A 22,164-nucleotide genomic window follows, 5' to 3' on the forward strand; every position below is an offset into this window, starting at 1 on the left:
ATGTGTACTAGGGTTCCTGGACTTACATAAAGTTTTATTAAGTTATCATAACCATACAGAGAGGACTCTATGGAAGTTAGAGAAACTGCTGCAACGTTTGTGTACCTAGGATTTTGTTTCAAGTTGCATCTCTAGAACTCATTGAAGATCAAGAGAGTTCTTGTGAAGACATCTATACCAACATCTACTACAATCAGGAGTTGTTGTGGTGAAGTCAATCACAAATTGGATATTTGTGCACTGAAAAGAATCACAAGGAAGAAGAGTCCAACTTGGGAAATTGATCAAATTAACTAGGGTCTAAATTTCCCAACGCTCATATAAGCTAGTAAACATTTAATGTGCCGAAATAATTCAGAAATCAGATTTGCAAAACAATAAACAAAATGTACATCATTTTTACACGATTCCTTTCATTATAAAGAGTTCAATAGTAAAACTTAAAAGTCAATATGGTGATTGGAGCTGGCAGCAAAGATTTAGACGGAATTGAATTTCACACACGCACATAGAAACCCAAACATCTGCTAATCAGGTTAATGTCACTGCCTATACTTGACAAAATTCAGAAATATATGAAAGGAACAGTACAAATATAAACGAAAACAGATAATCCATGGAAAACTAGCTTCAATTGTCAAAGCACTATACAAAGCACTTATTACCACAACTAAATGAGGGACGACAGATTTGACCAGGGTGTATATCACCAATCTTGCTTCTCCGACCTTGATCATTCTTCAATGAAACACCAAAAAGAAGTCAAATCATGGATCATTTTGCTGTTTTTGAGTGCTTGATAAGCCAATCAATGACAACATCTATGTTTATGGAATCCTTGCATGAGATCATATAGCAGCACACCTCTCTGTCTTTAATTGATTCAAGGCCTCTGAAACCACCCAACAAAAGCATTAGGATTTCACATAGGGAATGAAAACGATGAGATTCCTTATTAATATAATTAATGAATAAAATCACTGATGTAACAACATCTTGTAAGATTTTCTGAACTTACAGCTGATCCATCAAAGCTTGCTTGGTAAGAGCTTCGGACTTGTCAATTTTGGTAAGAGCTTCACTTTATTAGTTGTGCTAATTAGAACTAGGGATGACAATTCGTGTTCACGTTTCGTATCAACTCTTAAGTATTTGACTATATGAGTTGACACTAACTCGATATATTTATTAAACGGGTCAGGGTTCCTCAATTCTAACACGAACTGTTTGTTAAATGGGTTAGTCGTGTCGACCCATTTATTAAATTTTATCAAAGCGAAAAAAAAATACAAATTTTAGTATTAATTCAATTATTTTGAATTATGAAAAACCAATCATACATATTTTTTTAAATATAAAATTTAAAACTAATAGAGTAACTGCATCACAAATAATCATTTAAAACTAAAATATATCTCAATATCACAAATAATCAATCATAATATGTCAAAACAAAATAAACCACTACAGCTAATATCATATCATAGCAATCAATTTAAGGGAAATAGATAAAGGTAAAGGTAAAGGACAACAGTGATGATGTGAAGGTGACAAAGATTTCAAAGATGAAAGTAAAAGATAATGGCGACTAGTTTTTCAACTGATAGTGAGAAGTGAAGGATGAGGGCAATGGAGGCAAAGAATTCAAAGATGAAAGTAAAAGACAATGGCAACTAGGGTTTCGGGTGATAGAGAGAAGTGAAGGACGAGGGCAATGGAGGCAAAGAATTCAAAGATGAAAGTAAAAGACGATAGCAATTAGGGTTTCAAGTGATAGAATGAAGTGAAGGATGAGGGCAATGGTGGCTTTGCACCGCAATGATAGAAGGGTGAAAATGGTTAAGAAAATAAGGTGAGGTAAGATAAATTGAGGTTTGAAAGTGAGAGACGGCCATGGGGCTTGAGAGAACGTAACTAGGAAAGAAAATAAATTTATATACATAAGGTTTTGAAGAGTATATTGGTAAAATGGGTTAGACGAGTCAAATGGGTTCAATGAGTTAGACCCGAATATGACATGTTTATTAAGCGGGTTAGTTGTGTCCTAAATATGACATAAATCTACTAAATTTGAACCTATAACTTGTTAATTTCATGTCATATCGTGTTATATTTGCGAGTCGTGTCAAATTTTACCTCCCCTAATTGGAACCGTCACTTGTCTAATAAACTTATAATCGTGTCGAATTTTGCCTCTCCTAATTGGAATCTATTAGTTGTCTAATAAACTTATATGTAACAAGTCCTACATTCTTATGTACCGAGTGGAAGTGGTTCAGTTTGATATAGACAAAGGAAAGGTAGACGTCCAATTTGTATTCCTACCATACGATTCCAAAAGCATTTATTGATGAATACCACGGGAAGAAGACAAATGGGTCCAATTTGTATTAACTCTTACACTTTCATGTATTAAGTAATAATGATTACGGTCGGCTCCGTATATATAATTTAAGTTCAAGTCCACACCTTTTAAACAGAGACGGTACTATGCAAGACCAAGGGGACCGTAGCCTCCTTGGAATTTATTTTTAAAAAAAAAATAATATATAAAATACAAATGAGTTGAAAGTTTGAACTTTGAGTATAAAAAAATTATACTCACTTCTCCAAAATTGAAAACTAACCTCCCAAATATGACACGATGATTGTTATTTGAGACCCAAACTATAATTTTGGAATTTAGGTATTGTCATGCCCTTTTGCTCTACCTAAATTATTGTTTAGATTTTTTTTTTTTTCTCATTAATTTTATGTATGTGTATGGTTTTTTTTTTTTTTTAGTATTAATTGATTACTTGGAGATAAAGGTAGCAAAATCCAACATAGCTTATAAAACCCAACATGATCCACCTATTTATAAACAGGTCATGGGTTGAAGCTAAATAAATTTGGGTCATATTCGGGTCTACATGACTGACCCGTTTAATAAATAGGTCGTGTTTGTGTTCAACATGCGAACTTATTTAACTCGTTTGACATGATTAGCTTATAAAAACTTTTTGAAATGGAACTTTGACATATTATTGAATTTGGTGATATGGAGGTTAAAACCTTTTGGAATAGTAATTTTATTTTGAATGAAGGAAATAATTATTAGCTTTTGTTATTATTGCAATATTTATGATTGTAACTAAATGTTTATTACTTGATTCATGGTTGTATTTTAATTTTAGATACATGGGAATTGAAAGTTGGTTATTCGGGTCAAGTATAACCTACTAATCAAACAACCTATTTGGATAAGTTATTACCTATATTAATCAAACAGGTTATTAAACAGGCCATTTTTGTCGACCTTAAAATAACCTGCTAATTAAACAAGTTAAAAGTGTCATATCAAATTACCCATTTTAATAAATAGATTGTGTTAGGGTTGAGAAATTCTGGTCTGTTTATTAAATGAGTCATGTTTGCGTTGACCCATATAGCAAAGTCAAAAAGCTTTTTCTTTTTCTTAATTAATTAATTATTTATGTATTTGAATTGTAAGTTTTTAGTGTCTAAATACTGGTTGAAGATCTATATTGAAGACACGATAAAACAGTTAAAGAAATTGCTCAGAAAAGTGGAGGTTCTATTGTCTGGATTGCAAACTCAACTACAACTCGATCGATTGAGGTTTATTAAACCTCAACATCAAGCTCGACTAATCAAGCTTCGAATTCAAACTCTTAAGTCTATGGCCCATGATGACTAAAAGACCTAAGATATGTGTACTAGGGTTCCTGGACTTACATAAAGTTTTATTAAGTTATCATAACCATACAGAGAGGACTCTATGGAAGTTAGAGAAACTGCTGCAACGTTTCTGTACCCAGGATTTTGTTTCAAGCTGCATCTCTAGAACTCATTGAAGATCAAGAGAGTTCTTGTGAAGACATCTATACCAACATCTACTACTATCAGGAGTTGTTGTGGTGAAGTCAATCACAAATTGGATATTTATGCACTGAAAAGAATCACAAGGTAGAAGAGTCCAACTTGGGAAATTGATCAAATTAACTAGGGTCTAAATTTCCCAACGCTCATATAAGCTAGTAAACATTTAAGGTGCCGAAATAATTCAGAAATCAGATTTGCAAAACAATAATCAAAATGTACATCATTTTTACACGATTCCTTTCATTATAAAGAGTTCAATAATAAAACTTAAAAGTCAATATGGTGATTGGAGCTGGCAGCAAAGATTTAGACGGAAGTGAATTTCACACACGCACATAGAAACCCAAACATCTGCTAATCAGGTTAATGTCACTGCCTATACTTGACAAAATTCAGAAATATATGAAAGGAACAGTACAAATATAAACGAAAACAGATAATCCATGGAAAACTAGCTTCAATTGTCAAAGCACTATACAAAGCACTTACTACCACAACTAAATGAGGGATGATAGATCGGGGTGTATATCACCAATCTTGCTTCTCCGACCTTGATCATTCTTCAATGAAACACCAACAAGAAGTCAAAACATGGATCATTTTGCTGTTTTTGAGTGCTTGATAAGCCAATCAATGACAACATCTATGTTTATGGAATCCTTGCATGAGATCATATAGCAGCACACCTCTCTGTCTTTAATTGATTCAAGGCCTCTGAAACCACCCAACAAAAGCATTAGGATTTCACATAGGGAATGAAAACGATGAGATTCCTTATTAATATAATTAATGAATGAAATCACTGATGTAACAACATCTTGTAAGATTTTCTGAACTTACAGCTGATCCATCAAAGCTTGCTTGGTAAGAGCTTCGGACTTGTCAATTTTGTTGCCAAGAATAAGCAAAGGAATTCCGGTCAATGAAGGTTTCATCAAGAGGTCATGCAGCTCACTTCGAGATATGGGAACGCTGTCTCTATCGGCAGCATCAACTATGTATCTGCCTTTGCATCCATCATAAACATAAAGTAAGAAGTGAATCTAATTGAATCACACCACTACGATTGATTTAATGAGACATACCAGGGCTGTCACCCCCTTCTGAATAACAAATTTATATCATGCACCATAAGTACACTCCATAGTTAGTGAATAATTTGCAAATATTGGGATTTCGAATAATTCCTGTAAGATTCCAGATTTTTCTACCTCCCCTTTCCATCTCCTAAGATATTGAATTGATTTTAAAATATTAATTGTTCCAATGTAAAAATAGAATCAGGCGAGGAAATTGGCAAATGCTGTTTGAGGAAATGTGCAATGTAGTCATCATGGTAATGGTCATATGCCCTTCTTTCTTATTGACGATGACTGAATTCTATCATCATGTAATGCAATCTATGAGATGATCATGTATGGATAGCAATCCCACCAACTGCCAGGTGCTAAAAGAAAAACAACTATGAAATGAAATGCCTTGAACAACATAAAGCAAAGACACCTCGTTTGCAGATTTACTTTTTTCTTTTCTTTTCTTTGTTTCTTCTGATAAGTCCATTTTTGAAGCATAAAATCAACTTTCTTGAGTTCCAAGTTGGTGTTCTAAGCACTTTGTTATCAGTCAATGTTTCAATTTCAACTAAACTCCACAGGACCCAGAGTAAAAAAAAAAAAAAAATCTGTAGTAAAAAGGTTACTAATACAAGGCTGCAATGTCCCATTAAGGCAGAGGGAAGACACTAGATTTTACAATAAGTCCTTTATTATAGGACCTGTTTGATGTGGGTATGCTTCTAAAGGGAATTAATATACAGATTAGGACTTATGAGTTCATCTTTTTAGTTGGGATACTTACCCAGGGTAAAGATTTCTATTCTTGCACGCTGACAGAAATTGCTGTCACTAAAAGCAACTGGCATTCTCATGAGTAAATTTTTTTTATAGTATAATGGGGGAGAGGGGATTTGAACCTTGAATGTCTCTGTTGGAAACAACAGAAGGTGCCAATTGAGCTATAAAGCTCTTGACCATTCTCATGAGTAAAAAAAGACCAAAAAAAAAAAAAAATGCTTTGATATAGCAAAGAGAGTAGATCAAAGATTAGAGGCATTACAAAATTGCAGAAACACCACGGCAATAACGCTCCCACATTGTCCGAAACCTCCTTTGCCCTCCAAGGTCCCAAAGCTTGATTGTCACATTCCCCTTTGTAACTTTCCGCATATTGAATCCAACCTGTTTTCATGGTATTAATAATCCTTTATAAAATATATTTCAAGTATCATATATATAAATTAAAATTATTTAGAATTTATTCAAGGTAAAGATACCTACAGTTGGAATCATGTCCTCACTGTAGCCCCCTGTCTAGTAAACATAAAAGTGCTATGTCAAAAGAAAGCCACTCACTAGTAACAGAAGAATTAAAAGAGACTTTTCTTAATTACCAGAAAAATAAAAATAAAAATAAAAGTAAAAGCAGAGGTTACATTCACTCACAGCAATGGCATTAACAAGAGATGTCTTTCCTGCATTCTGAAGGCCAACAAGGGAAAGTTCCATTTCTTGTTTATAGAATAAGCTGATATACAGACACACAGTAAGAACAAGAAAACAACTTCAATATGGAATGGTATCTGACCGTAGTAAAGATATGAATCCTGAACACACACACGCACACACACACAAAAAAACTTTTCTATTACATTAATTACAGATGGACTGAAGTATGTGTACTACTTCATTTTAACAAATCCTACATAAAGCACATTATTTTTCTCCATTGACATTTGGAGTGGATAAAGGCACAAGCTATTATACAAGCAGTCTCCATGCTAAAAGCAATTAAAAACTTTTACCATTGGATGATTTCCATCCCAATTTGGGAAGCAATACAGATTATTTAAACACTAATCAGGCAACAAATTGTTCTTTAAAGGGTGGTGAATGACACAACATAAAAATATCAAAGGATCTTAAGTATTTTAGTTGAACACATAAAGTTTCTGGCATTATTTATTAAATTACTTAGAAGTTTAGTGTGGGTTTTATAAAATAAGTGAAAAAATGAGATGCTGACTTGATCTTGAAGCAAAGCACAAAGGTACAGAGTAAGAATCTTAAATGCAAATATTTCACTCTTTATAATGCATCCTTGCGATATAGGTAATAAATTTGCAAGGCATGGCTCTTGAAATGCTTGTTTGCTTGAATATTTTGGTATTGGTTGTTTAAAGGGCAAGGCAAACAAGGAATATGCAGCATGCAGGTAACAATACTTCTCTTTCAAGCTGTTAGGCTTCTTAGATCTTACTGAAAAACTTAAGTCAACCATTATCTATTTCACAGATACCTAAAGATAGCACTATTAAAGTATGAAGGATAAGCTTTCTTCTCCTTTACAAGGAAAAACCTCCTTTCAAAGAGACTAATTCCTTTGAAACTTATTTTAAATTATTTGGGTTTTCATCGATTATGAATGAGATTAAAAAATAAAATGATATTCATCCCCACAAGTGCAAGGGTTACCTTGCAAAAAACAAGATATTGTGGGAATATCCATTAGTGTGTTACACATATGTGTGCACTTGCTTTTTATGTATCATTTTAGGGATAATATTTGAATTATATTGGATGTATATAGCATAAGGAGAATAAAAAGCAAACTAAGTAACCCATAGTACACTCAGCCCTGGAACATGCCTCACAAACCAGAGGCAACTAGTTTGACTCTCCCCTTTTCCCCTTCCCTCTAGGCCACTATCCAAAAGAAAGGCAATCTCTTGGGAACACTCGCTAAAAAAAAAAAAAAAAAAAACATAAAAAGGATAAAGTTAAAGAAAACAAAGTAAAAATAAAAGTCTAAGGAAGCTTATCCATAAACAAAACTATGTATCATATACTTTGTATTCAAGATGATTTTAACCTTGAAATTTTACAAATTGTGTCTATTGTGTAGAGGATACCACAAAATATGAAAAATTGACCAATTTTTTCAAGTCTGACATTAATGTCATAAACCATACTCCTATTCTTACAATAGGACTTCGCAATTTTTGGAATTTCTTGGCATAGGATTTTATTTCCATGTTTTGGAGAGTTTTGAGGAGAATTTTAGGCAAAATGGAATCTTTATATGATTGTATATTAATAAGATTTGTTAAAAATTGTTTTCCTTTCAGAATAGGTTTTTTGGACTCCTTAAATTGGCCCTTAAGCAGTAAAAAATGAAGAACGAAGTCTACAATCAATACAATATCAGTCTTTTATTCTTTATTTTTTAGGTGGATAGCAGATGTCAACCTTGTGGATTCAAGGTGTTTTAGATTTTTGTCATACACTAACGCTTCTTTCACAACCCAACTTATAAAACTGTAACTAGCTTTTGCCCTCAGCCACAAAAATAAAAATAAAAATAAAAAAGTTAAATAAAGAAGAAGATTCATAGAAACTCAATTGATTCATAGGTTTGTAATGGGCTCCCTTGAAAGGAAAGATTTTTGCACTTTTAAAATCCAAACAAATGAAGATAAAGAAATGTAAATGCCCTTAAAACTTACAATTATCATATCTGTGCTTTCATATTTCACAGATTGTTTCATATTTTTCAAAAAATGAAATCTTCAAACGTCACAAGAAGATCGTGGAGGACATTCAAGAAAAGATAAAAACCATAACAAGTCCACAGAACCATTCATAAAGGACATATTTTGAGTGTAAGACTTAAAACATGGTGGATAATCGAACTTTCAAGATGACATATTGGGGGGGGGAGGACTTCAATTCAAATTAAGCATAAATTAATGGTAAATGGCTATTCAAAGTTTTTTTTTTTCTTTCCTAAACTTAGTTTCAAGAATCTGAGGGCAAAAATAGAAATGTTAATCTTGTTGCTGCTCTTCTTGTTTTTTGCTTTGCACCAGAGGGGGAAAAAAAGGTACAACCATTGGCTTGGATTCGAATGTTCATGTAGCAAAAATAGTCATTACCCGTGCCATATTGCTGCCTAGAGGGAGTCCTAAGAAACACAATAATATACTAAAGAAAAATTATCAAAAATATTTTTATCTTAACCCATACTTTCTAAGCAACTAAACAGGCCACAAGAACAGATATTTATGTATTCTAATATTATCCCATTATTCTCACTTCATAATATGTTTTATTATGACAAAGAACAAAAATATCTTCAACCTCGAAATGAAACTATAACAATAATTGAAATTCCATTGAAGGATATTCTACTAAAATGCATAAAGTTCAGAATCAACAAAGTCCATTGTTAGGAGACAAAATTGGATATACCCCATTTTATCATTCAAAATTTCAAATTCCAGCTTTCAGATAATTCATTTTTCTTGTGAAGATAAGATAATACAGATTTTCAAAAAACCAGGTTGAAAACAAATAGTTAAAAGAATTCATGTATAACTATTAAAGTGGGTTTTTCGTATCCTGTGCAAGAAGTAACAAGCAAACATTATTAAACTTCAGTAAAACTATTTCCTGTGTTTTCTCAGCAACCAAACGAATGAAAACAGAATTCCAATATTCATATAAAATTAAAAAGTTAATAAATAAAATAAAAAACCCACAAATCAACAGCGGCAAAAACAAGAAGAAATAGAAAAGAAAAGGCTAAGAAGGTCACCTCCGGAGCCAATTGAGAAGGGAATCCCAGAGACCCATTTCGAAATACGTGAGTTTTGGCGCAATGGAACCAGCAAGCAGAATCCAAGATTTTTATAAGACAAGAAAGCTAAGGAATGAGACGAAGTAGTGAAAGAAAGGAAGGAAGGAAACTTCTTGGGCCAACAAAGGAATCTGTATTTTACGCAAAAAAACTTTGTCTGTTTTCAGGTACTTTGGTTGTGATAAGTGATTGACTGTTGTCCACCATAACTATATCCAAACGTGGGGGGTAAAATCTAGAAACCTACTGTACAATGCGGGAAAGTGGCGACAGTGTGAATTGAACTTGGACTCCATTTCTCTTCGCCCATCGAGTATGAATACATCCATTTGGTAACATTGTTTGTATTTTTTAAAAATATGTATAAAGAAAAAATATATAAAATATTATCTAAATATTAAAAATTATTATTTAAATAACAGTAACAAATAGGCTGTTAGTTTAATTACAAAACTTTTAAGAGAAAAAATTTAGAAGGTAAAATAATAATAATAATAAGTTAAAAGTTTTTATTAAAAAGTAGAGATTAAAAGTAAGTTTTCTTTAACTTCTAATTTTAACCATCAAAGGTGTTATTGTATTGTGATATTATGCAAGATCTCAATCCATTCTTGACAACCTAAAAAAAAAAAAAACACTCTATATGAATTAAAAATGATGTTGGTAGCGATCATGATAAAAGTGATGTTAAAATATTGTGAATGTAACACTTGGAGATGACATGGATCCATTTCATGGTTTAAAATATTACAAATTCTTTAACATAAAGGTGAATTCTATCTCAATAAAAGTTATGCTAAAACATTGTGAATGCAGCACTTGAAAATGACATGGATCCATTTCATGGGTTAAAATATTAAAAATTCTTTAACATAGAGGTGGATTATATGTGTAAACCCACACATAGGACAAGTATTTCTAAGAGAAAGAAGTATAATACATCGGACGTACAAAATAGTTGCTCCTATTACTCTATTACCGTCTAAAAATTAGATGGTCTTAAAATTAGGGAGTAGTTATTCATGGTCTAGGATACAAATTCTAAAATCAAAACATTATTTGGATATTAATTTACTAACTAATATATTTATTTAAATACTAATTCATTATGTGTGTTGTGGTTCAAAAGCATCGTCTGATTTGTTATAAGAAAAAATATATATAACTTGAACAATTAGGTTGACATTACATAAGTTAAGGTAAAATTTTTATAGAGTCCATCTGTGTTTTTTAATCCTATTCTCATTTACAAGGTTTTTTTTTTTCCCTCTCAATTACCTAACTGAAATAACTAATGTTATGATGTGATGCTATTTGTAGAAGGATAATTGGATAGCTTTACTGGGGACTTGTGAGTATGCTTTCTTTTAATGCGTAAGTTTCCCAATGTTGAGGTACAAATTTTTGGACCTTAATTTCATTAGCTCACTCATAAAAATACCCACATAAACCCATAAACTATTTTGAGCTCACATAAATATTTTTCACATTATTACCCAACTTGGGCTCTCACAAATATTCCCTATATAAGCCTCATAAATTATCTTGGGCCCTGTCACACATATTACCCACATATTATCTAACTTGGGTTTCCACAAAAAATACTTATCATATTACTACCAAGATTGGGCCACAAAATTATACCATCTCCACAAAAAAACCCAAAAAACATTTACCTTGTGAGAAAATCCAAAAAGCCCAACAAAACCCCCTCTAAAGCCCGTTGCTACTCAGTAACTCTAAAGCCCATTACGACACGACACTTTAAAAGCCCGTTACGATATGGCACCTTTAAAGCCTGTTACAACACGGTTCTTTGAAAGCCCGTTACGATATGACACCTCTAAAGTCCGTTACGATACGGCACCTTTAAAGCTCGTTGCTACATGGCACCTTTAAAACCCATTATAATACGGCACTCTAAAAGCCCGTTACGATACGACACCTTTAAAGCTCGTTGCTACATGGCACCTTTAAAACCCATTACAACACGGCACTCTAAAAGCCCGTTACGATATGGCACCTCTAAAACCTGTTACGACACGACACTCTAAAAGCCCATTACGATACGGTACCTCTAATGTTTGTTACGATATGATACCTCTAAAGTCTGTTACGACACGATATTCTAAAAGCCCATTACGATATGACACCTCTAAAACCTTTTTCCAAAATGTTGTTTTTCATTTAAATAAAAGAAGAAGAAAAAAATTCCTAAAAAGGGTTGTTCAAGCTTTTAAGTGCTTTTTCAATGACTTCAAAGAAGGTTAGGATTTGGAGTGGATTAAAGAGAGTCTTTTGACTCTTTTCAACTTACCATCCTTGTCAACAATTAATGTCTCATATATTTCAACTTTGATGGACAGACTTTCCTGGAAAGGACTATGCTAGCTAGGAAGTGTTCACGTAAAAGTATGCACGAGGAAAGTGTGCTTGTTTCTTGTTTTTGGTGCATACTCTTACATGAACACTTCCACTCCAGGCTTGATCTATTACTGTACAAAGCATAGGAAACCCTTGAAAAAGAGCAGTCAAAGATTACTTGTGCATCAGTGTCAACTCAAATCCTAAGGTCTCTTTGACTGTGTGACCCTGTAAGGGCATGCATATACACTAATGTTCTTTCACATAATTGATATGGGGACAAAACTTAGATACAGTACCTTAGGTGCTGTTCTTTAGATTCTCTTTTTAAGATTTAGTCATGTATTTAACTAAAAAATATACTTCCATTCCATGAGAAAAAATCCATATAGCAGAATTTTAAGAAAAAAACCTAAGGAACAGCATCTATTATACCTAAGTCTTACCCAATTGATATTGATGTACATAATAATAATGTGGCAATAAGCAACTAGGTTTGCATAGGAGAGAAGTAGGGAGCTATCAAAGAGAGAAGATTTTTCTCAAGACCAAATAGGAATCAAATTTATGCTTTTTTTTTTTTTTTTTTTGTAGAAACCTTGTACTAAAACCTTTATAGCCGTTAAAAAAAGGGTTGGGGGGGGGGGGGTGGGGGTGGTCTTTTGTACTATAAAGTATTTTCCTCAAATAGAATGAAGAGTGCATTCCAAACTTTTGAGAAAGGTATGAACCATGCAACAATTCCAGTTAGTAGTCGTGAAGATTGCATTAAAAATCTGCATTATTATAGAAAACCACTGTAAATAAACAACATGAATCTCAAGGCTCTACACCAATATTGTGAAAACCCTTAATGGCTATATGTCTACTTCTTTATAAGCTCTGTGTATTACAATATATATTACAATGAACGCAAAGCATGATATTTTATATTTATAGGAGGCATATTCTTTTTTGAGAAAGAGACGATATAGGAGGCATATTCTTAAACTAACAATAAATTAAACCAAAGTTACAATACTTACAATTCAAGTAAAATTATGATTTATTGGCTTGCACACCAAGTTGAGTCCTGATTAGGTTGGCTCTTGATATCTTTAAGGGCAACCATCCATTCCTCTCTCCATGCATGAAGATGGCGGACATTTTGATTTGAGGTATCTCATGACATAACTGGGATTAGGAAGCATATATATATATATATATATATATATATATACACACACACATGGAGCAGCCGATGCTTTGAGCCTTTTGAGTAGATTAGGAAGACCAGAGTTTTCTTTTGGAAATCATGAAGCCCATCCTACTTTTTGTGTCATATTTTGACTCTCGAAGCTTGTAGCCATCAAAATTGGTGGTTTCTTAACGCTGATTTTATTTAAAATTGCAGTTTTGTAAAGTAAAACTTTTTGAAGTGTTACTCTTTTTTTTTTAATAAAAAAAATCCAAATATTCCATTTTCGAATAGATGCAAAAATAAACTACTTAGGGTGAGTTTGGTTCAGCTTTTTGAAACTGGGGTTTTTGAAAAAGTGAGGTTTTCAAAAAGTGCAGTATAAAACTGAGCTTTTTGAAAAAGTTGAGTGTATGATAAAAGCTTTAAAAAAGTATTTTTTGAAAAAACGGAGTGTTTAGCTAATACTTATAAAAATGATGGTTTGAGTGGTAAATTACCAAAAAGAACAATGCATATATAAGGGAGTTTATTTCATTTTTAAATCAACTATTTCATAATACTTACTCAAAAAAGAAAAAAAAAACTACTTAATAATAAAAATATATATATTATTGTCATAATTATTTGTTATTAATATTACTACTATTGGTATTATTTTAATAGTGTTAGTTTTTTTTAGCATCAATTATTTGTTATTCTATAAATTTTGAACCAAGTATGTTATCTGTCTTACTTTAAAAATGTTATCTATTTTTAACAATATCAATATCACTATTTTAATAATGTTTTTGTCTCATCCAAAATAAATAAATAAATAAATAATGTTTATGTCTTATTGAATATGGTGTTATCTGTTTTGACATGAGGGTCTTAAGGGGTTCCAAAGAGTAAAGTTGAGTTTTTAATAAAACAAGTGGACAATTTGGTAATTGAACCAACAATTCCTAAAAGTTGAAGTGACTTTTTTGCAAAATTGGTTGAAGGTCTTTTGACTTTTTGGGGGTCTTGCATTTTCTGAAAAAGCAATTTTCTTGCTAAAGTAACTTTTTAATGCCCACCAAACACCTGGCATTTTTAGTTTAGTAGTTAAACAATACATTTTCAGTTTTTAAACAACATTACTCATATTTTTACATATTTTTCACCTATACATATTTCAAAAAAATATAAATAATAGTACTTAAACTCCTCTACTAAACATAACCTTAAACTTTTGAAGCAAATTTTTTTTTTTTGCCATCTGCAAAGAAATGGGGCACTTAATTTGATAAATTTAAGCTTTCACGGTTTCACCAAAAAGAAAAAAAAGAAAAAAGTGAGGCTTCGAAGTTAGAACCCAATGACATAATCAATTCTCTTGCAAACCCCACATAGTACCCAGGACAACATGGTCACCTTGACTGGTGTCAAACTATATAAAATAGGACAACATGGTCACCATAATTGATGATTGGCCTTTGAGGTTGAAATGGATCGCTCCTTGAGCATATTTAAGGCATTTCTTTATTCAACCCAAAAACAATAAATAAAAAAAGGGACCATTCTTTAAGCATATTTGAGGCATTTCTTTATTCAACCCAAAAACAATAAATAAAAAAAGGGACCATTCTTTAAGCATATTTGAGGCATTTACTTTCCATAGTACGTTGGTTTTTTTTTTTTTTTTTTTTTTTTTTTGCTGGAACATAGTACGTTGGTCATTATAAATAGATATTAGAAAGAGATTAGGTGAAAATGAAGCACTGCTTTCGTAAGATAAATTAGTACTTGAATACGATGGCCAAAATGAGACCTCAATTAGACCAAGATTTTGTTGTTTATCATAGCTCCCGTGCAAACATTTGTATTTTGCTCTATTATGATAGATTGTGTCTGTACTATTAGAAGTTTTGTCTTCGTAACTTTGTTTCTGCTCTTTAGCTTATAAATATCCATTATTACCAACAACAAAAAGATATTAGATTTTTTTTCTTTTTTTTTACTTAAACCATTCTCTTTATTCTTGAAATCCAATCATAATGATCAAAATATCATTATCAGAGAGATTTAAAAAAAAAAAAAAAAAAAAAATCAGATTGTAATAGTAACACAACCTAACATTTTAATACTGTTAAAAGCGCCATTATATCTAATTTAAAGTCTCTTTCATTCCACTGGAAAACCAATTATCACTAATAAATTTCTACGCTCCTGCTTTTCAAACCAACTGGTACAATTCAGTTTCAACAAATTAGAATTGTACATGAAGCATAAAAAACATATTTATTTGTCTTTTCTGCTCCCTTGCATCATAAGAAAACTTAAATAATATAGCTGCGAAGATAATTCATTCTGTAAAAGGTATTAAAGTAAAAAAGAAAAAGAAAAAAGAAAAAAAAAGGGAAAGGAAAAAAAAATTGAAAAGAAAAGAAAATAAAAGCTTGGTCAATTCTCAAAGAAAGATGAACCCCAATAACATGTTAAAATGGGAAACACTGAGATATCCAATCTTTCTTCAATATATGCATCTTGTTTATGTGGGAAACCAGCTGAAATAGTAAAGCATTTTGCAGGGAATAAGTGTCTTTATTCACTTTTTGACTCCCATTTCAACTTTAGGAGTTCTCCAAGGTTGCATCTAGTAATAGCATATGGTCACTTGAAAGTGGTTTCAACTGAAATTTTAGATGAGTTTTCTCATTCTGGCTGAGTTCATTACATTAAGAAAGTAGGATTCCATGAACAAGTCCAGTTCAGACTATAAAATGGTTTGACAAGTAAGATAGACTTAACTCCATTCCCTTGTAATACTTTTATGACATTGCTAATTGCACATCACGTGATAAAATCTCAAATCTGAGACCAGCCTTACAGAATATTGACTGGGAACAGGATGCCAAATAAAATAAGTAAAACTAACAAACCAAATTTGCATCAAAGCTAGAGAAAGTGGGGGATTACAAAAGTAATCTACCCAACTAGAGCAGTGCAACTCTCATTGACAATATGGACCCGACCAAATAAAAATAATGACATTGAAATTCCCCCTTGTTTTAAAATACTGTATATAAGTAAAATAAAGAGGAGGAAGAAAAGCCTACAATGAAAATTGGCAAAGGCCGAAGGATAAAAGAAAAAGGAGGACAAGGGAGCTTGAAGAGTTGATTTCTTCAGAAAGACAACCCATGAATAAACAAACAATTGAGAATATAGTGCAATAATGGAAGACTTCTATACTGAAGATGCCGGTGCCCCTGAATTTGCAGAGTGGAACTGCTGTGAGAACCCTTCATCTTCATCATAAAACAATTCAGGATTGGTTTCTTGCATTTGCTGTGAACTAAAACTACAGAGATCCTCAATTTGGTTTGTCACCTCAGCTATTGAAGGACGCTTATCGGGGTACTGAGCAGTACATTCAAGAGCTATCTGTAAGAGTTGAACCATTTCATCCTCAACATTCTGGTACCTAAGAAGCTCGGCGTCAAAAACCTCAGAAGTCCACTCCTCTTTAACAACAGATTGGACCCATCTTGGGAGGTCCACACCCTCCTCATTCAGCAAGGTATGAGTGGGAGGCTTCCCTGTAAGCAGCTCCAATAGCAGTACACCGAAGCTGTAGACATCTGCTTTTTGAGATACTTTTGAAGGATCCGTGACTTCTGGGGCACGATAACCATCAATGCGGTTGGGGGTAGAGGTGGGAAGCGCAAGACGTGCAAGGCCAAAGTCAGAGACCCGAGCTTCATATGATACGGTGAGGAGGATATTTGATGACTTGATGTTACCATGGGAGATTGTGGAGCCATATGAATGTATGAATGTGATTGCACGGGCAGCTCCAAGAGCAATGCCAGACCTGGTTTCCCAATTCAATGGAGTCCTATTAGACCCTCTTTGTCCTGCAGTGAAAAAACAGAGGAATAGATGAAATTAAAAATGCAGTAAACCAGGAAAAGTACCTCTCCATCTGTTATTTTCATGTCTTTAATCCAGAATTTTAATCTCAACCTGAAAAAGCAGTCAACTTTAATTTTCAAATAAAATGTTTTACATCACAAATACCAGTTTTCAATGTTTTTCAATTTTTGACACTTCTTTTCTGTTGGTATGGATTTAAAAAGAGCTCAACCGAAAGTTCCTGACTAATGAACAGATATACATGGTCTTTCATCACCAGCATTGCAGTCACAGACACACAAAGCAAGCACAATTCTACATTTCGCAGAGGAAAAAAAAAAAAAAAAACAAACAAACGCATACATCATTTCAATTGAATGTGGTCACTATTCAAGCCCCCCAAGACAACTCACAAGAATCTTCGATTGCACAATCAACGCAAATTTCAGTGAGAGAATGGGAACTTCTCCACAACTGCGGTATAACAACATGTTAAAAATGAAACCATCAAAGTCATTAGCATCAATAACAATTGCAGTTGCATACAGACACACACACACACACAAATTCCTAAAGACATTTCAAATATCAATACAGTCAATGTGGTTTTACCGTTTAAGGAATGGATGGGAATATTAAAGAAATCCAAATTTATATATTACATGAAAAATTGAATATCAAAATATTGATAAACCAACAAAATTACTGTATGTCTTCATCTGTTTCAAACAAACAAAAAAAGTTTTCCTTTTACTTCTAATCCATTTAGCAAGTAGAATATGAGTTTCCAACAAACTACCAACCATAAAGTTTACATTGTAGAAGCATTGAGAAATTGTCTCTAATAGGTCTAATTGTGTAGAATTCATGACAATCATAATGGTTCTTGACCAAAGATCTCATCAATTTTCCATAAAACCATGGTAAATTTTGAAGACACATAACAAGAACATTGGAGGAGATATAAAATGAAATAGGCAGATATAATTTATCTAGAATAGCAATTCAATGAGAAATACATACAAACATGAGCCAAGTGAAATAATGGTGGTAGAGACATGATTGTACTACCAAAACATATATGCATCAACAGTGAATAGAGAATGCAGGTGATGATCCTAACAGAGGTAGCACAACATAGACATAATAAAACCCACAATCATGAAATTTGCCAAAAAGGAAAGGAAACAAAATAATTAGGACAGGAAAGTCAAGAAGGAAAATACTGACCATGTAAGAGTGCAGATAAGCTTCCCAAGGGCACGTAATCATAAACAAGAAGCTTCTCATCTCTATTGTAATAATAACCCCTCAATGTAACCAAATTGACATGAACCATCCTTCCAATCTCATCAATCCTTTCCCTGAACTCATTCTCCGAAACTTTCACATCCTTCAACCTCTTCACCACCACAGCCATTCCCATTTCCAAAGTGGCCTTATATGCAGTCCCAAAAGTCCCCTTTCCTAACACCTCCGCCGATGCCTTCAACAAGTCCTCCAAATCAAAAGTCTTCGCCACATTCCCAAAGAACACTAAACTCTTACTACTCCTCGCACTAGCACTCGTAGGCATAGTACTCCTACTCTCACTCTCTTCCACCACTATTTTCTCTCTCGGAATCTCAACATCCCTACCCCTCGCCGGCACGAAATCTTTCCCATTACTCTTTCTCTTCTGACAGAGAACAATCAAAAGCACCATAACGATCACAAACACAATAAACGACCCGATCACAATCCCAGCAATTGCAGCACCAGACAGCTTGTTCCCACTCCCACTCCCACTCCCACTACAAGCCTCCAATGGCTTCCCACAAAGCGAATTACCTTCAAAAGCAGTCGTGGGCAATCCCGAAAGCCTTTCCGGCACCGACCCATTTAACCGATTGAAAGAAACATTAAACTGAGTCAAACTCGAGATATTGATATCAGGAATTCCCCCAGAAAAAGCATTCCTCTCCAAAAGCAGAGTACCCAACCTCGTCAAATTGTTAATCCTATCCGATATCTCCCCTGAAAAGTTGTTTTCAGCAAGGTTTAAACGCACAAGACTCTGCATATCATACAAAAACCCCGGAATTTCACCAGTAAGGGAATTCTTTTGCAAGTAAAGGTTGTGAAGCAGAGCAAGGTTTGCAAAGTCAGGGGGTATAGGCCCAGAGAGTGCGTTGAAACGGAGAGACAGAGTGATCAGTTGGGTCAAGTTTCCGATTCCTATTGGCAATTGGCCCACTAAGCCCATCCCAGGAAGCCGAAGCTCTGTAACCCTGTTCTGTGTGCAGGTAACACCGTTCCATAAACATGGAGAGGCTGAGATATTCCATAGCCGTAAGCGTCCTTTAACGGCGTTACGGAGAGAAACCAGAGCTGCTCTATCTGATTCCAGATCCAAAGCTCTGTTTGTAAAAACGCTCAAAGACACAGAGAGAAAGAAAATAAGAATACTAATACTATGCATACTGGTTTTTTAGTTGTAATATGGTTGAGTATTGTTTTTGTTCTGGACAAGTTGGAAAGAGAAACATAAGACCAGAAAAACAACACAACTGTCTATTAAGATTTTTGAGAGAGAGAGGGAGTGAGTGAGAGGAGACAGAGGTGGTTGTTGGGGCTGGTTTTTGTAGTAAAACCTCAAACCCCTAGAGGCTAGAGATGGTTAAAAGTCGGCTGTGTCTAGTCGTTGCTTTCTTTTTCTTTTCTTTTTCTCTTTTATTCCTTCTGTTTTTCTTTTTCTTTTCTTTTATATATTTTGAGGTGTAGTTTACGGGTGTGCAAATACATCTCTTAAATCACCTCATCCGGCCACTTTTAGTGTCAATATTCAACCCAACCCGCGAATACGATATGAACTCAACACGTATTTTTTTGGGTTAGGGTTGGATCTTAATGGGTTTTGGTCATAAATGGATCAACCCGTGTAACCTGCAATAGACACGTTTGACACGCTAATTTATTTGTGTCAATCCGAAATGACCCACTTAACACAACCCATTTAACTTGTATAACGAATAAATATTTATTTTATTTTAGATTTGTCAAATACCTTTTATATCCAACATATATTTTAAATTTAAAAGGAAAAATGAGTAATTACAAAAATTTACAAGGAATATAATTGGAAATTGAAACTTTACAGACCCTAGAACTACTAATACCTTTTCTTTTTCTTTTTTGGCATAGAACTTGCACAAATAAAATTGGATGAGCTTGTGGAAGATGTTATGAATTTGGACATCAACAAAGAATCTATGGATGATAATCATGGTCATAGTTAGGATTAGTCTACTATTTGCTCAAATTTTTTCAATATTGATACTTAGCATTTTGCAAGTTCCAAGGATATTATATTTTTGTTGAACTATGTTATTTTATTTTTGTTAAACTTTGTTATTTTGAATTTGGGTTGAAGTGTATGCACTTTTTTTGGAGTGTAAAGAACTTATTTCCAGATGAATGTTATATTTTTGTTGAACTATATTATTTTGAATGTGGGTTGAAGATTTGAAGTGCATGCACTGCTTTTTGGGATGTAAAAAAAAATTATTTCTAGATGGATGTTATATTTAATATTATGCAGGTTGAAATGGGTTGTGTTACATTCGTGTCAACCCAACACGACTCGTTTATTAAGCGTGTCAAATGGATTGGGTCAGGTCAACCCGCCTTATTAATAGGTCAGGTTAGGGTTGAAGGATCATGACACGATTATTAAATGGATCGGGTTAGGGTTGAGCCATTTAGTCGAATATCCCTACCTCGACACGACACGAGTCTGACACGTTAACCCGAATTGACACCCCTAACTTTTAGTATTTAAGACTAAGAGTCCGTTGTTCCTCAAAAAAAAAAAAAAAAAAAAAAAAACTAAAACTAAAACTAGAGTCTATTTGGAATCCGTTTATTTTGCTGAAATTAAAATTTTTTTTTGCTGAAAGTACTAGATAAAGATAAAAGTTAGCTGAAATAGTACAATGACATCTATGAATAGTACCAAAAAGTGCAGTAGGGCTCATAAAAATAGTAGTAAAAATAAACTGAATAGTAAAATAAGTTGGTTTTTTAATTTGGAGCCAAATGTGCATTAAGTTTAACATCTTTATAGTAATTCTTAAGATCTCGTGATATTGCTAAGACTTTTAATAATATTTTCTACCAGTATTTTAGGGTCATTTATAAGAAACTACTCCCTACAAATAACTTAGTATGTGTGGGACTGAGACTACATACATTTGAGAAAATAGTCAATGATACTCGAAAAAATCTAGATACCATCGTTTGTAAAAATAAAAAAAAAGGTTGAGGTATAACTTTTTTTTTTTTTAATTTTCCAATATAAATGAGATCCAATAATTCTAGTATCATAACATATTCCGCATACTTTGTTACAAAAATCCTATGTAGCATACTGTGATTATGCCTGTCACTTTTACATGGACCAGCCTTTTTTTCTCCAATCCTATTTGGCAAAGTTTGTATAAGAAGTTGTGGTCTTATAATTTTTTAATGAGATTTCTCAGAATCTCCTCAATCATTGTACTCGGGCACTCCAATAACAAAAATTAAAGAATAATGGAAAATATTAGTGTTATTATAAAAAAATTACAAATTGATGTGATAATTGATACCATTTAATGAACATAATGATAAATATTTGAATTACATGATTTATATGGTTTATATGAAATTTATGGTATCTCGCATTTCTTTGGAATAAGAGTTGTGTTACGGTTAGTGTTAAGAACACAATAAATTTTCGCAACAAACAATGTGTAAATGTCTCATATGTCAAAATAAAATAATAAAATTTAGACTTAACAGAAATAAAAATATAGAAGTATTACGTCTACAATATTTTTACAACAAATTTGAGGTGATAAGTTGTTATTAGTTCTAATTTGAATAAACTACTGAAATTACTTTTTTGCTTACCAATAACAACCTGTCACTCAAGACTTTTTTTTAAAAAAATGCCACTCAAAATTTGTTGTGAAAGTATTGTACAAATATTGCCAACATAATTTTTTCACAAAAATAATAATATTATAAAAAAATGTGAAATTTTACTGTGTGCATAAAATTTCTCTTTGATAAAATTTTTTTTTTTTTTTTGAGAAACTTCTCTTTGATAAATTGGGAACGGAAAAGGTACTCTTCTTTTG

The 22,164-nt window shown here is 33.0% G+C and overlaps 2 protein-coding genes across 3 annotated transcripts; both read right to left on the reverse strand.

Moving 5' to 3' along the window:
* Window positions 1-387: 387 nt before the first annotated feature.
* LOC126714081 (ADP-ribosylation factor-like protein 8c) lies at window positions 388-9,871 on the reverse strand. 2 transcript variants are annotated; one of them, XM_050414079.1, is made up of 6 exons: window positions 9,538-9,871; window positions 6,387-6,468; window positions 6,222-6,254; window positions 6,001-6,122; window positions 4,726-4,887; window positions 388-892 (listed from the first exon to the last, which is right to left on the reverse strand). In XM_050414079.1, exons 1-6 carry the CDS (start codon window positions 9,573-9,575, stop codon window positions 775-777), a joined length of 555 nt encoding a protein of 184 aa, XP_050270036.1. In that variant the 5' UTR covers window positions 9,576-9,871; the 3' UTR covers window positions 388-774. The 2 variants fall into 2 exon arrangements, with proteins under 2 accessions (XP_050270036.1, XP_050270035.1); XM_050414078.1 differs by lacking the exon at window positions 388-892 and adding an exon at window positions 4,091-4,599 and having other exon boundaries at window positions 9,538-9,867.
* Window positions 9,872-15,885: 6,014 nt separating this feature from the next.
* LOC126714083 (probable inactive receptor kinase At5g16590) lies at window positions 15,886-19,691 on the reverse strand. Its single transcript, XM_050414080.1, has 2 exons — window positions 18,233-19,691; window positions 15,886-17,004 (listed from the first exon to the last, which is right to left on the reverse strand). Exons 1-2 carry the CDS (start codon window positions 19,461-19,463, stop codon window positions 16,334-16,336), a joined length of 1,902 nt encoding a protein of 633 aa, XP_050270037.1. The 5' UTR covers window positions 19,464-19,691; the 3' UTR covers window positions 15,886-16,333.
* Window positions 19,692-22,164: the final 2,473 nt, after the last annotated feature.

The sequence above is a fragment of the Quercus robur genome, chromosome 2 (assembly GCF_932294415.1).
Source record: "Quercus robur chromosome 2, dhQueRobu3.1, whole genome shotgun sequence".
Classification (NCBI taxonomy): domain Eukaryota; kingdom Viridiplantae; phylum Streptophyta; class Magnoliopsida; order Fagales; family Fagaceae; genus Quercus; species Quercus robur.

Bases quoted from the DNA above. Each gene is read 5' to 3' on its own strand.
- LOC126714083 (XM_050414080.1), bottom strand. From the start codon at position 19,463: ATGCATAGTATTAGTATTCTTATTTTCTTTCTCTCTGTGTCTTTGAGC. The intron at 17,005-18,232 runs GTCAGTATTTTC...TTTTCACTGCAG, and splicing joins CTTATCTGCACTCTTACATG to GACAAAGAGGGTCTAATAGG.
- LOC126714081 (XM_050414079.1), bottom strand. From the start codon at position 9,575: ATGGGTCTCTGGGATTCCCTTCTCAATTGGCTCCGGAG. The intron at 6,255-6,386 runs GTGAGTGAATGT...TATGTTTACTAG, and splicing joins CTCTTGTTAATGCCATTGCT to ACAGGGGGCTACAGTGAGGA. The intron at 6,123-6,221 runs GTAGGTATCTTT...CCATGAAAACAG, and splicing joins GTGAGGACATGATTCCAACT to GTTGGATTCAATATGCGGAA.